At 40.3% G+C, this 14,730-nt stretch overlaps 1 protein-coding gene across 1 annotated transcript; it reads right to left on the bottom strand.

Moving 5' to 3' along the window:
• Positions 1–1,212: 1,212 nt before the first annotated feature.
• Positions 1,213–14,333, bottom strand: LOC121944631 (mothers against decapentaplegic homolog 4). Its single transcript, XM_042488487.1, has 10 exons — positions 14,077–14,333; positions 9,686–10,073; positions 7,761–7,935; positions 6,273–6,527; positions 5,915–6,022; positions 5,434–5,484; positions 4,670–4,853; positions 3,889–4,057; positions 2,751–2,889; positions 1,213–2,292 (listed from the first exon to the last, which is right to left on the bottom strand). The coding sequence occupies exons 2-10, from the start codon at positions 9,923–9,925 to the stop codon at positions 2,081–2,083; spliced, it is 1,533 nt and encodes a 510-aa protein (XP_042344421.1). The 5' UTR covers positions 9,926–10,073; positions 14,077–14,333; the 3' UTR covers positions 1,213–2,080.
• Between the last annotated feature and the right edge of the window lie 397 nt (positions 14,334–14,730).

Raw genomic sequence — 14,730 nt, 5'->3', positions numbered from 1 at the left:
GCCTTTTAGCACTTCCGGTTCCCTTATCTTAAAGTCTATGGGTTTTTTGAATGGGTTTCCGGTAAAATGCCCTAAATAAGGTCTGTGGTTACGACAGGCTAAAGATATTTAGACGTGGGGTGCTCGGTGGCTCAGTTAGTGGATCGGGTGTCCCATGTATAGAGGCTGTGTCCTCACCACAGCGGCCGCGGGTTCGAATCCGGCTCTGGCCCTTTGATGCATGTCATCCCTTCTCTCTCTCCCCCTTTCATGCTACATCTGTCCTATCAAATAAAGGCATTCAAAAAGCCCCCCCAAATATCGAGTCGCACTCGAACTTGTAGATTTATCGGTTTATGATACTTTTCAACTGTGTTTTAATGTGTTTTTACAGTGTTTTTAGTGGTGATGTTTAAGTTGTGCGACCACTTTGTAGTTCGTGTATAGCCTAACAATAACTTTTCTCTTCCGGTTATTTAATTTACTTTTAAAAACACACAGAAGTGGTGTTCATCTGTGAAGATTATTGTGGTGAACAAAACATGTAAGTCTCATAAACTTCGTCGTCAAAGAGCTTATTTTTGGCCATAACCGAAAATCCCATTCAAAAATCCCATAAGGTTTTTGATAAAGGAACCAGTGCGATGCTAACCTTGTACTCACACAGATGGTGGCTGATGTACATTAAAACATTTCCCTATAGAAAGCATTTGTTTATGGTCTTCTATTACGGACTATGTTGTACTATGAAAGTGTGCGGGTTACTGAGCCTTTCGGCAACTGAAGATCAGATGTCACTGTGCACATGTTCTACCCCATTGACATAATCTAACATCATGACCTCTCCTCTCTTGAACCTCCTTGCACTGAGCTAGCCAAGGAGGATACCATAAATGTTTCCATCTTTCTCTGTCACGAGCATAAGCCTCTGGTCCATGAGTAGATGCAAGCTTCCGTCTGCGTGGTGACATGGTTGGCAGACGTAGTTTGGTGGAAAGAAAATAGTTCCTACATGAAACTGCTCACAACAAGGTCTGTGGATTAGCGAATAACCGGGTTATGATTTCTGGAAAGAGACATTGCTGTTGAGATTTTCAAATGTACTTCTCTTGGTGCTTTGAGCTCCACAAGCAGAGTGCCTTCTAGTTCTGATATCTCCAACACTCTGTAACTCACACCAAAACAATCTAGACTGACAAACAGCACTACAGATAAGAGGAAAAATATGTTGGGTTTTTTTGGGGGGGGGACCATCCCTTTAATTGAGAGGGAGGGGAAAAAAGATTTGTCATTGGACACCAACCAGGATCACAGTCACTTTCTGAAGGTCCAAACCCATAATTTGACAATACCTGACCTAGAAGAGTCCACAGACTTGACCTTGTTTCAGTTCAGTGGTGTAGAGTCAGCTTTAGGCATGGTGCATTCATTCTCTCTGATATTAGTGAGCGGTTGTAAATGTCTTGTATGACCTGATCCAGGCTGGGTGGTCCTCAGCCCTGCGTAGTATCTGAGAAGCAGTGTGATGTCGAGGGGTGATCCTCTGAGCGCTGCTGCTTCTCTATTCAGCCTGACAGCTGACTCAACTGTAACAGAAACTGACATAATAGAAAACCAGCAGTACTCTGGTGCCAAGACACTGGATATAGCTCATCCCACAGCTGCACAGCACCCAGATGCTCTTTGAGTGTTCAATAAATCTAATGTCTGTCAGTAGTTGGTGGTTGCAGACTCTGAGCAGTCACTGTGCATTCCAGTTTTTTGGGATGTGCAGGTCAACTATGTGCACGTTGTGGTGCTTTTTAACTGTAGTTATCTTTGACCTCTTTTCTTGTCCTACAGTTCATCATTCCAGTCATTGAATATCAAAGCCATCTATCAAAAATATAGATAAATATATCTTTAATATATGGCTTTGGTTGATTTTTGTGTCACTTTCACTTAAAAAAGCAAAAGTAGGGGCCACAGTGCACAAAGGTGCCTCAAACACCTAAAGGTATTTTTTCATGTGGGACAGCTTCAGTGCTTCACTGGCGTCTCCAACCAAAACAGTTCAATGAGGAAGACTTTCTGCTGCCACTGTATGTCGCAGTTGCAGATCTCAGTCCAGAGGTTGTGGGTCTGCTATAGGCATAGTGTGCAGGACCTCATCCAGTAACTGTAGAGCTCTGTGCAGGTGGATCTCGATCCAGCAGGGGGTCTCCTTGATGCTCTGGCGGGGGTAGTCAGGCCCCCACCCTTTAACAAAACTCATTCTGAGAATACACAGCCGCCGGAGGTCGTCTACTCCAATACCAGCTGCCGCTGACAAACCTGAGAGGACAGTAGGGGAGAGAGTCGCTTTAAGGAATATTCAAGTGAATTTTATTAACCCAAGATTAATACAACCAATTATGGGGTTCGCTAGGACAAGGGCGAGTCAAATTCAAGGACTTTCAAGTCCTTTAAAGCACTCATTTTTATTTTCAAGGATGAAAATGTTTTTTCTCCAGAACCATCTGTTGCAAGAAAATTCGAAAAATTTGTAAATGGAGCATATTATAAGAATATTTCTGAAACAGTAACTGGAATCAATATTATATTGTACTGCTGAAATATCAAATTTGTGTTACCTGAGCATATTGATTTGGTTTTTCTATTTGAATGCAAATAAGGCTAAACATCTGTCTGCGCATCAATCTGTTCAGTTCATGTGCAAGTTCTTCCCACTGAAGAACTCACTTCCCACTGTCTTGTCTAGTGAATGTGCATCTGTATTTGCAGTTTCTTACTTATAGCTGGAGCAATCCCCCCAACTGATCCAGGTCCAGGTATATTTCCGGCCACAGCGGCTGCCTGAGCTGCAGCTGCTGCTTGAGCCGTAGCAGCCTGCTGTTGCATCTGTCTGTGGCACTGACGGAGGTCAAACACCTGGCAGGAGAGCAGAGACTTCAAAATGTAAATACAACCACAAGCAGCCAATCAGGGAGAGCTGCAGCAGGAGTGGAGCTGTGAGAGGATTTATAAAAATGAGTGGAAAAGATCTGTGGCAGCATAGGGAGCATCTTAAAGAAGTATTTCACCAATGTAAAGAGACTACTCACATAAAACTAAGCTGTCTCTGCAGTAGATATATGCAATACTTTTGATATTGGTGACCAGAGAGAACTGAGAAAAAGGACGCTTTTGCTCAAGAGGTAAAAAATCTACAACTACCAGAATGCATTGCGCCTCCCCAAACCAATAAATGCTCCCGCTGGTGGGTGATAAAATGTGGGCTGGTCAGTGTGAAACAATGGCAGCTGGCGATGTCGTATTACAATTAATCTGTAAACTTAAACATGTTTCTGAAAACATCTGAGGCAAGAAATAGGCAACACTGTAACAGAATCTTGGTTTATATTTGATCAGTGCTGCCTACTTTTACCGTTTGATGTCCAGTCCAGTGTCCAGTTCAGTAACATAATCTTGATTTATATATGAAGAGCACTGCCTAGTTTTACCATCTGGTCCAATTTCGGTCAAAGTTTCAGAGAGAGGGGCAGGTCTGTCTCTTGATCCACTTTGACAGTTTTTGTGCTTGAGGCGGTGGCATGGGTGGAGGGTAATACGAAAATACAGTTACAGTTACGAGTACAGGTTATAGTTTGAGTTACGTTGTGGGGGAGGAGGGATATCTGGGCACTGGTTAGATGGGGGGAAGTTCACCACAGTTTATCTACATGTACTACCCACATTGTTTTGAGACAAAGCTGGTTAAAACTCTGTGAAATATCCCTTTAAGTGACATACAGACATCTACTGTATAGAACCTATGAGCCTGAGGAGATGTCTGCACTCTGCAGTTTCCAAAGAGGAAAAACAACATTTTATGAAACGTCTATTTTAATTGATGTCCTCTTTTTACAGCCCAGTGACCCATGTGCTTACCTTAATGTAAGCGCTGGGGTAGATTTTGTGAACTGCGTCTCCAGGGGCTCGGCCCGCCTCTCGGTCCAGGTAGTAACTCTGAACGAACACTGCGTGGTCACTGAGGCATCGCACCCACACGTCTCCCTCACCCTTACACTCCAGCTGGACCCCTTTCCCAATGTGAAGCCTGAGAGAGAGGAAAGAGGACAGCAGGTGAACAAAGGAAACAGGGAAAGAATGTGAGTCAGTATGTCAAACTTGAATGTTTCTCACATCCTGTGCATGTCAAATAAGTAGAACAACAAATACAGACAATTTGGGGGCTGCGTCACAAAATATTGTTCAGATATTGTATTGTTCAGTGTACTGTTAATATAAACAGGAAGGAATAAAAGAAACCAAATGTACAGGTGAGGTTGTCTGATTCTTATCTGTTATCTTGGATCAACTGAGTTTTCAACTTAAATGTTGATGGTACTAATATTATGGAAAGGCTCTCATGTCCCAAATGTGTAGATACAAAGTAGGTACTTTGACCAAAACAGACTGATATGGAAATGTAATTTCACTGAATTTATCTATATCTGCATAAATGGACATCTCAAGATACCACCAATGTCAAAGATGTCGCATGTTATCTGTTGTTAATATAGAAGCTTGTTTCTTGTTGAAATGCCAAAAAACAGAATAGCCCTGTGATTCTTTTTCTACTTTAAAAGCTGTGTTATTTCAGCAGGTACATTTGCAGTGGGGCTGTAACTGTGTTGCTCTAAATAGTAAGTGTCACGGGGTCACCCACCTTGCTCTCTCAATAGCCTCAGTGCGATGTACGTTGCTGAGCTGGCCCAAGCAGAACCGGTCTCCTCCTGAGGGGTCGACATAGCCGTCGACTGTAACAATGGGACAAGAAGAGGGCACTTTAAATGTCTCCCCGACTTGAACGTCCATCTCAAAATAGGCGATGGAGCACCAGTAGTCAGGAGCTGAAACAGAGGGAAGATGATGTCAATGGCTGTAAGCCACGAATGGAAAACGCTCTTTGTCTGGGTAATAATAAACTTTTGTGACTTGATTTTTCAAGTTATAGATATAAAACCATATAAAAACCAAGAAATGTTTTACATTTATGAAAGTATAATGCCTAAATGTTTGATATTTTATGACTAAAACCATTTATTGACAATATAGTTGAATCAACTCATTTAATTCAAATAAGTGCAATGATTAAATATAATTAAAGCTAAAAAGATTGCAGTACACATGCTTCAACATAAAGTTAACTTTCAAATTCAAAAGCTGGCAAAGAGGCAACCAAACTGAACATATTAACTCAGCTGTATATCTCATCTAGTCTAAAAATTCTGGAGGCCGTTGAAAGGGTCCTGCACTGTCTTTAGCAGGGATGAATGATAGCAAAATACGTCAGTACTCTGAATAATCTGTGTGGATAAATATGAGCAAAGAAAGATGTGCAGTTTGTTAAATCTATTAACAGATTTTCTTCTACACCAGGCCAGACAATTCTGTCCAGGGTTGATGTGCTTGAGGATCGTGTATTCTCACCTGGATGATTGGATATAGGAGGCTGAAAGGCGAGCTCGTTATGCACCGGCCCTGAGAGAGACAGAGGGAGCAGCGATTACACACTTTGCGAAAAAATGAAATCTGAGTATGCAATTTTTTTTCGAATTAATTTACTTCTTTCGCACTTGACACATTACCCCTACTATCAAAATTATCAGGTCACATGACGTAAGATATCACATGACAACACAACAAGGAAATTTACCTCTAAACATATCACAGCACACTTATGCACGATCGCAATGTCGTGATGAAGGCCACTGTGCTGAAATGCATCGGCGTTTTTTCCTACTTTCCTACTCTCTCCTACTTTTTTTTTCTCTCTCAAAAACAAGAGTGCCTGTGACCGCTCCAAAAGACCACTTCACCATGTCTAGGTAAGCTGGTTCTTTTTGGCTACATTTTTTATGCAGTTTTGTCACTGGGTTGACGTGGAGCTGTAGTGACAGTGTGCACTTACAGTAGTGCGTCGGATGTGGCATAGGAGGGTGGTGCTGTAGATGACCGTTGGTGTGGTGGGGTATGTTTGGGGTGAAGCTGCTGTTCCTGGACCAGGTTGAGCTGGCACCTGAGGAGAAAAAGAGATGTCAAAGACGATAGATTGTATGAACTCACAAGTCTACTCATTTTCAAAGCAACAATTTACAAAACAGAAGCAGAGCATCCTTAAACATGTCCAAAATCATTCTCTTTCTGAAAACAAACCTTTAAATGAGACAAAGTCTTTAACTGTCAATTACAGACACATATTGTCTGTCTTAACATACACAGACACAAGGGCAAACATATAGGCGTATTTTATTATAACTGTATCTTACTGCCTGATCCAGCAGCAATGGCGGGGAAGGATGATGTTGAAGCAGAGGTGGAGGCCTCAGCAGGTGGGAGCAGGTTTGGGGTTGCAAATGATTCAGAGGGGGCCGGGCGGGCAGCAGATGGGGGGTGCTGGATGGTCTGGATGGAGTGTCCTCCCTCGATGGATGGAAGACTCTGTGGTCCATCGAAATCATACTCATCCTTCACCATCAGCGCAGAACTGGGTCCAGAACTGGTCAGCGTCAGTCCTGATAAATCTGTGGAAAGAGAAAAAAGAATAAAAAGGTAGAAAACATTAGGGGCATTGCCAGTTGCTTATCTGCATTACTAAAAATATTTCTTGTGAGACTGTGAGTTAGAGAGTGTAACTAAAGTAACTTTCATCTATAACACAGGGAATAACGTCATAGGCACATGCCACTTAGACTTTAAGTAAAGTTACATTAGTTGTACAACTTATTTACCCCTTTTCCACCAAAATTAATGCATGTACGCAGGTTTTCTTAACATGGGAAAACCCTCTAAAACAGGTCATAGAGTGCTTTCCCATTGCCAATATACCAGAGCTTTGTAACTTAAACGGCTCAGACAAGTATGCCTTTGTGTGTTTGTGTGGTTGTTTTTTATTTCACTGGTGTCAGACATTTGACGTCTTAGGCAGGCCACAAAACAGTTTAGTAAACGGCAGAAAGTAGCATGGAGGTCAGTGAAAATGTTAGACTGGTTACTTATTTTTGTAAAATCTGCTTCTTTTTCGGTTTGCTTCGAACTCGGTATCGACTAATTGAATAGATGTCCGCATGCTGCATGTACGCTATTTTCTGGTGGCCTGTCATTGCATTGCAGAGGGGCTAAAATTAGGGCATCCACCCAGGTGTTGTATTTCCATCGCTACCGATGAAAACCGATCAGAGCTGGAGTCAGTAAATACCTGTGTCTACTGCAAAGTTATTTGTCCAGCGCATGAATTCTGATAGTACCCTTTCCCATTAAATACAAAAGTTGGACTTTAGATAGTGTTGGTGGGATGTTGTACAGCGGGAGAGGAGCTTAAGTTTTAATTTTGCACATTTTGGCCTTTTTACTACAAACTGTGTTGCTGAAAATTGCTTAAAAAAGTTTTTACATCAATTTACTCCAACAAGGAAGCTTTTGGTGTCCATCTACTTCAGTGATTTGTAACAAACAGAGAGCTGAAACTTTCACACTGAATTTCTTAGGTTCTGAAGACCGTGAAAGCCCTGTGCACAGCTGTGCTTTTCTCCTGGTTGCCAGGTTGTGCAGGGTAACAATGAATCAAAGAAAACGAAGCTCCAACAGTTTACATTAAAAAACAAAAAAAGGAGCAAACTACTTAATCAGAGTGAATCTGATGAAGCGACATGTGAAACTCCTTTTGTTTTTAATGTAAATAAGTTGATAAATAAGTTCTATTAAACCCCATATCCATTTATAAAAACACTAAGTGGAAACCTCCCCTCATGACTCACCTATGCCAGGAGACACCACTCTCTCATAGTGATAAGGGTTAACACACACATTGTCACACTTGAGGTCGAAGGCAAACTGGCAGTATTTGACGTGCTTTAGTTCATTCTTATGCAGGTCAGGCCATCGCCACAGGCGGGCATAGATTACATGAGGGAACCCTTTACGTCCAGCCACCTGGGAACATCAGGAACACAGAGAAAGAATACAGGAACACAGAGTTAATTCATTTTTGAGACTCACTGTCCTCACAGCTGACGTCAAATGTGGTGTTAAGTCACGTTTTGGAATACAGCATTTTTTCCACTGTTGTAGTGAACAGCATGTTCTGGCTCGCTAATCACACACTGGTCAAAATATTTCAAACAATGATTTCAGCCACAACATATTGCTTAATTTGTTTTTGCTTAGTGATTTTCCAGAATGCAATCATGTCAAGTTTTGTGCTAAATGAATGACCATTTCATTTTCTAATCACAGCGCTGCCATGTTTGTACTGGCGGGTTTCTCATCTCACATGTTGGATGTTATTAGATCTGGAACACTACGCTGATAGCCAGGAAAATATTTTTTAATTGTCATTTTGCAACCAAAAAGGCAGAATGTTTAGTAATTCCAGCTTTTCAACTGTGGGGAGTTGATGCTTTTTTTTGCCGTACATGATAGGAATATCTTTAGGTTGTTTGACTGTTTGATAAATCAAACAAGGTGTTTGCAGACACTTAAATTTAATGCTTTTAAAGACCTTTCCAAGATCATTTTTAGCCAATTTTAAGATTTTTAGACAAATAATCCTTTTCTTAAATAGTATCTATGTGATCCTTTGCAGGTTTTATGTGAGAATATGGTTATTAGAGTGAGTTTACTTAATCTATATTTTGACAACAGATATGTGCAAATTTAAAGGTAAATCATGAGATTCTGTGGTAGGTCAGAAATCTGGACTTTCATGCAGAAGAGCTTGACTCATTTTGACAAAAATAAATTACTCAATGGAAAACTGAAATTAGAGCAAATGTTTGGGGCAATTAAGACCTCACAAATTAAAATGTAAGACTATTCAATTAATTTTACAGCCTAGTATTTATGAAATTCAATTTAATACATTTTAGACTTTTTACGAACCCGCAAACACCCTGTCAAACGATATGAAAATGTCTCTGCAGGCTCTGGAAAATCACACAGTCGAAACCGCTCGTATTGATCATGTCTGTATGGGTCGAGTTATTCACTGTAAGCATATTATTAGAACTATTTTTTTCTTATTTCTCATTCAACTTAACACCTAAATGAAATTTCTATATTTATAACTATATAAAGTGGCCTCACGAAATGGATAGTTTTGCTATTTACTGAATTCTACTTAATGTTTTGAAATACAACACAGCTGTTACATGTGTCAGTCATTACATGTGCATTATGTGACTGAGCCTTCCCCGAGCACATTGGCATTTTGTCTCCATGGCTACCAGCCATAAGCTTCGAGGACTACAAGTATTTTTATTGAGAGAAAATTATTTTCTTTTTTCCTGTCATGATTTGAATATGGATGCAAACACCAGCCTATGGTAGCCAGCTCATGGGAGTAATGTAAACAAAACAGAAATACATTGTAAGCTGCCTATTTGACTAGTATGGGTGAATTATATAAAAAGGCATTTGTATAGAAATTATTCTGTCCCAAGCTTTTAAATCCATAAAAGCAGCTGCAATCACAGTAATTAATATTTTCAACATTTTTCTTTTTCAAAAAATGCAACTTAATTGAATCTGATGCCTGGAAAGTGTAACGTTAAAAATGAACAGATGTATTACTTGCCTGAGCTTGTCAAAAGTAATCAGCACTACTGTGTAGAGTATAAATCATATTCGAATTTATATACCTGTGTATATAAACTGAATGATCAAGCTATCAGTATCATCCTACCTGCAGCCGTCCATCGAGTGTCCTCTGTATGGTCACACACTTGCTGGGATGGGCCCCATTGGTGGTGATAGCTGTGATGAGAGAATCAAGCTCGTCTTTTTTCTCCTTCAGCTTTTTCACCAGGCTCTCTATGGCCCGCTTGGCAAATGTCTCACTCTCACCACCCTGTCTGTGACACATCAGGCTGTGCACAATGCTCAGGCAGGCGTCATTGCTGGTGGGCGTGTTGGTGATGGACATCTTGATTTATCTCAGGCTGCACTTTCTGAGAATATTATGGCCTTGATCAGGAAGCCGGAGCACAGAGGATCTTCACAGTAAGTCAGCTGTGGTTGAGGCAGATGTGGGACCACAAACCTCTCAGCATCAGGAGGAAAAGAGACAAGATCTGAAAAAACAAAAGAGATGTTCGTTTAGGCCTGTAGTTCCCATCCTGGGATTCCCATCCCCACTAGCTGTCGGCAAAGCTTCATAGGGCCTTCTTGATTTGAGGGGCTATATATATGTATGTGTGTGTGTGTGTGTGTGTGTGTGTGTGTGTGTGTGTGTGTGTAAAGAAAACTAAACAAAATTACACAATAGGCCTGTATCTCAGAACTTATTTTATTTTTGTAAAGAGCACTAAACAAAAATTGTTATTTAAAGTCTAATCTTAATAAAGGGCGCAATGAAGATCTGAACTCAAGCTAAACCTATTCACAGTGCCTTCACTCTTTGCTGAACCAACTTGTCCTGTGATAAAAAAGTACGCAGTTAAAACAACCTCAGTGCTAATAAAACAATGGCCATGTGCCACGGAGAAGAAAACACAAAAGACCCAATCGGATTGGTATCAGGCCTGATCAATGAATTTTTTTTTAACTGATCGAGATCGTTTATTCTGAGCATGCGCCCCGCCTGACCCCTCATTTACATTTGCAGTCACAAAGCTGCTGCAAAAGGAGAGCACGGTTAGCAACAGATATTTTGGTTTTACTGTAATGTTGCTACTCCAATAAATAAAAACTGATTTTTTAAATTTTTGTCGTTAATTTTTAGCGAACTAGTTTAATTATAAAGCTGCAATAAGTGAAACTGTGACCCTTTTATTTGTTGTGACTGGGAATGTTTAAGTTCAGCTATATTACTACTTTTAAGTGGAATTGAGATTATATTACTCATTTAGTGTTCTGTACTTTTATTACAATGCTACAGTAAGTGGTTCGAGAGGGATTTCTAAACATATTTTATTTTGTTATCTTATTTATCTAATTTAAATTCTATAAGATACCATATAAAAACATTTGTAGTTTTTTTAATTTGTTATTTTTTTAAAAGATAAAATGAAAACCCTTCGGAACTGTTTGGATTCTGACAATTGTTCTTGTATTGCATTGCAGGGCTATTAAAATGTCAAGCATTAGCACTGGATTGATTTTAATAACTTGAAGTTAAGTTATGAAGTTAAGTAAAGAACGTGAAGTGTGCATTGTGCAGCTGTATTATCTGGGTAAATGCAAGCAGCAGATTGGGGCTTGGTTTCAGCAGATACTCATTATGAAATAACCTGGATAGCCAACTTGATCAGGATTGATCAAGTTGGAATTGTACAAAAAGTCCCTTAAAATATCAGGAAAACTCTTCTCTAATGAGATATTTACAGGAAATAATCTGCTCAACATTTATCCTAATTGCTCATTTTATACAAACCTATTACAGGTAGTGCGTTCATTACTTGGGTTAAATGTGCAGTTTTTATCAGCTGTTCTGTTTTCGTTATGCATTAAACCTTTGATACCTGTGCAAATTGGCTCAACAAGCAACTTAACAAGAAATTAGCCCAAAAAAATCTGAAAATATGCACACACACAAAAAAGTAATTTCAAAGAAGCAAAAACAAAAAAGAAATAGATATATTTATTTTTTAAGAATGTAATTACGAGAATTATGTATATAGTTTCCTAAACATTTTTGTTGCCCTTTTTTCTTTGATAGTATTTGTTGTACAATAGTAAATTCCGACTAGTGCATTAGTATAAACAAAGGGCTCTGGTTCCGACCAAGCAATTTGATTGGGGCATTCCATGAGGTCTATAAAATACAACAACACTGGGACTTTTAACTCTTCATGTATCACTCCGCTTCAAAGCTGTCGCTTAGGCCTACATTGACGGTCGGTAGTTACCTAACGTAACTGTAGACTGCAGTGTAGCAGACTGCTCTGTGCTGTTGGAGCTGTCACACCGTCTTTATTAATTGTCCAGTTAGGTGAACTCACTTGACTATATTGGTGAAACAAGCCGCTGTGAGGGCTTTCCTGTGGACGTGTCGAGTCGTTGCCTGTGCTGTTGTTTTTAGCTTAGCCGCCTCAGTATAGCTAGCTAGCTAACGCCCGCATAGTGCTTCAAGACTGCACAACTACGCTACGAAGATGTGGCGCGGAGACAAGGACCCCTTTAAACCTGGTACAGGGATGTTTGACAGACGTTTTCCCGGCAGAGACTCTCAGGTTGACCTGTCCTCTCCCTTCACTGGCGACGGGAGCCAGAGTTTCCTCAGCTGGGTGAGGCGGCTGGAGGCGGCTGGAGGCGGCGGGGACTGCAGTAATAAGCCGGTAAGGATTCTTCCCGCTCGCCTCGGCAACTCAAGAGAGACACACAACCTATTTCACTCCAAACTACTATGTTACGGAGCTTCCCTGCGCATAATACGCAGACCTAACAAACACAATGTAGCAAGCTAGTTTGCAGTAAAAAGTTTTGTTGCTAAGCAGCAGCTGTCACTTCCGGCAGTTGCGAAACTATTTGTCGGCGGAGCCAAAAATACCCCCAAAATATCCTGAGATGAACAAACAAATCATAATCTATTGTCGTGTATTACCCTAAACTGATAAATGGCGCGTATTGAACTGTTGTATAAAAGCAATTTCACACTCCAGCTGTGGCTTCCTGCCTACGACCGAATCACAGCCGTGAAGATATACAGTACAACAGCACTCTTTCCCGGGACATTACTTAAATAATAACCCCCAGCTAACTTTCGGATCGTTTTTCTTCTCACATTTGACTATTTTTGCAGTTTAAATTACATTTCTTGCCAGGTTGCTGATTATTTTTCCCTGTGTTTTTGAGAGAAATCAAACCAATTTTCTCGGGTCTCAGAGGTTTAAATGTTTTTAAAAAGGTGTTTGAAGGCAGCACAAGAAAACGCATGTCAACTCAGGTGTTAAAGGGTTAAACATGATGTGAAACATCCATAAAATATGTAATTTAGTCATAATGGTAATGAGAGAAAATGGATCCCTTAAGGAAAAGGGTTGGGTACCACTGGTCAGGGAGGCTGTGGTGTGAATAACGGGTTCTTTTGATATTCTGTTCACCTCAATAAATTGAAATATTACGCCGAATATTAAACAAAAACTGAACATTACAATGTACATGACAGATTGCATGGGGTTGGGTATAAGGTGACATGAAATACTGTATACCTCTGTTTTTTTCTCTTTTGGGTAGAGTCTGTCAGTTACTATCATGCTGCTGTTTTACTGTAATGTTGAGTAAATCCGGAGGATAGAGTAGCTTTCTAGAGAATAGCGATACACACACAATTCTTCTGTGTTGAGTCTGGAGACATGCACCGGAAACTTCAACGTCTTAACTAAAGTTGTTAGCTGTATAATGAAAACAATAGCTCGCCGACACGTCAATATCAAGACGAAGCAGCAATTTGTTTATTTGCGTTTGACCTTAGGAAAGCACAGAGCTGCTTATTTTAGGTAAAAATAATGTGAAAGTAGTTGTGCTTGTTTGCCTCATCTTAGCTTGCTAGCGGCGCCACTCTGGCTGCAGTTACTCCGGGAAAGTTACTGCACGCGGACAAAACTAACAGGAAGTAAACACTTGCCGCCTTCTAAATAATGGTACAACCTTTTAAAAGCAAAATGATAAACTCTTTAAAGCGCACAATAAAATCGACTGTAGAAACATATTCAATTGTGACTGTGTAATAAAGCATGACATTTTGAACTGTGCAAGAATTGCCTGCAACTATGGATATTTTTAATTTGTCGTTCGTCACTGCTAACGTGCGATTTTATTTTGAAGAGCCTCACCGGAACAACTTCACGGCTGATTGGCTGGCGACCTGACACAGAAAACATCAGCTAGCACCGATGATTGTTGATAGCAAACGAGCTAACGTAGCATTCTACTATAAGATTAGCAGGCGTGTTTGTTTACGATAACAATGACATAACAACAACAATAGTCTGTTGGCAGCTTAGTTTGATAGGAAGCGACAAAATACTTAAATGCGACTGTGTTAAACAATGGCTGGTATGTGGCCGCAGAGTAGTTTATAATTGCAAACGAATCAAAGCTATGTAAACAGCTAGCGTTAGCACTTTACGCTACCTGGAGTTAGCTGGTGTGTCAGCTAGCAGGAGAACCCTGCCTCTGTCCGAAGTTACCGTGCAGACGGAACAACGGTGCAGATCCTGTCCGCCTCCTGGATTGTCCTCATAGATTTTACAAGCTGCCTATAAAGACATGGTGGAAAATATTTCTTGTTCGCCAGCTGTAGCGTTGCATCCTTAAAACTGGAGCGCGGATCAAGCCAAATCTCAGATTTCGTGTCAAGTCTCGACCCACTTCACGCACTTCTCACACCATTTCCTTCAACGGTGCTTTGCGCATGCGTGACATGAGACAGGAGTTTGTCAAGTGTTCAGATATTTAAATACAGCCTCTACTGTCACAGCTATTAAATGCTATTAAACAGCTATTAAAACTTCATTTAACGGCCCGGACTATTACTTGCTTAAGTCACTGAACTCAACAGGCTTATATCTGGGACAGGCTGAATATATGGGACGGGTTTTTAATTCCTTTTAATTCCAAAGATGAGAAACACATTTATTTAACCCTTTGAAACCTGGGCTAATTAGCTTTTACAAAAAACAAAAAATCATGGGAAGAAGGTAAGGAGCAATAAAAGAAGAGATGACGCAGAAGTTAGCAAGAAATCTGTGGAAAGTACAAAAGATTACTTGAATAATGAAAAAAAGG

The sequence above is a fragment of the Plectropomus leopardus genome, chromosome 6 (genome assembly GCF_008729295.1).
Source record: "Plectropomus leopardus isolate mb chromosome 6, YSFRI_Pleo_2.0, whole genome shotgun sequence".
NCBI classification, from domain to species: domain Eukaryota; kingdom Metazoa; phylum Chordata; class Actinopteri; order Perciformes; family Serranidae; genus Plectropomus; species Plectropomus leopardus.
The sequence above is the reverse complement of the archived record's forward strand: the minus strand, read 5'-3'. Positions and strand labels throughout refer to the sequence as shown.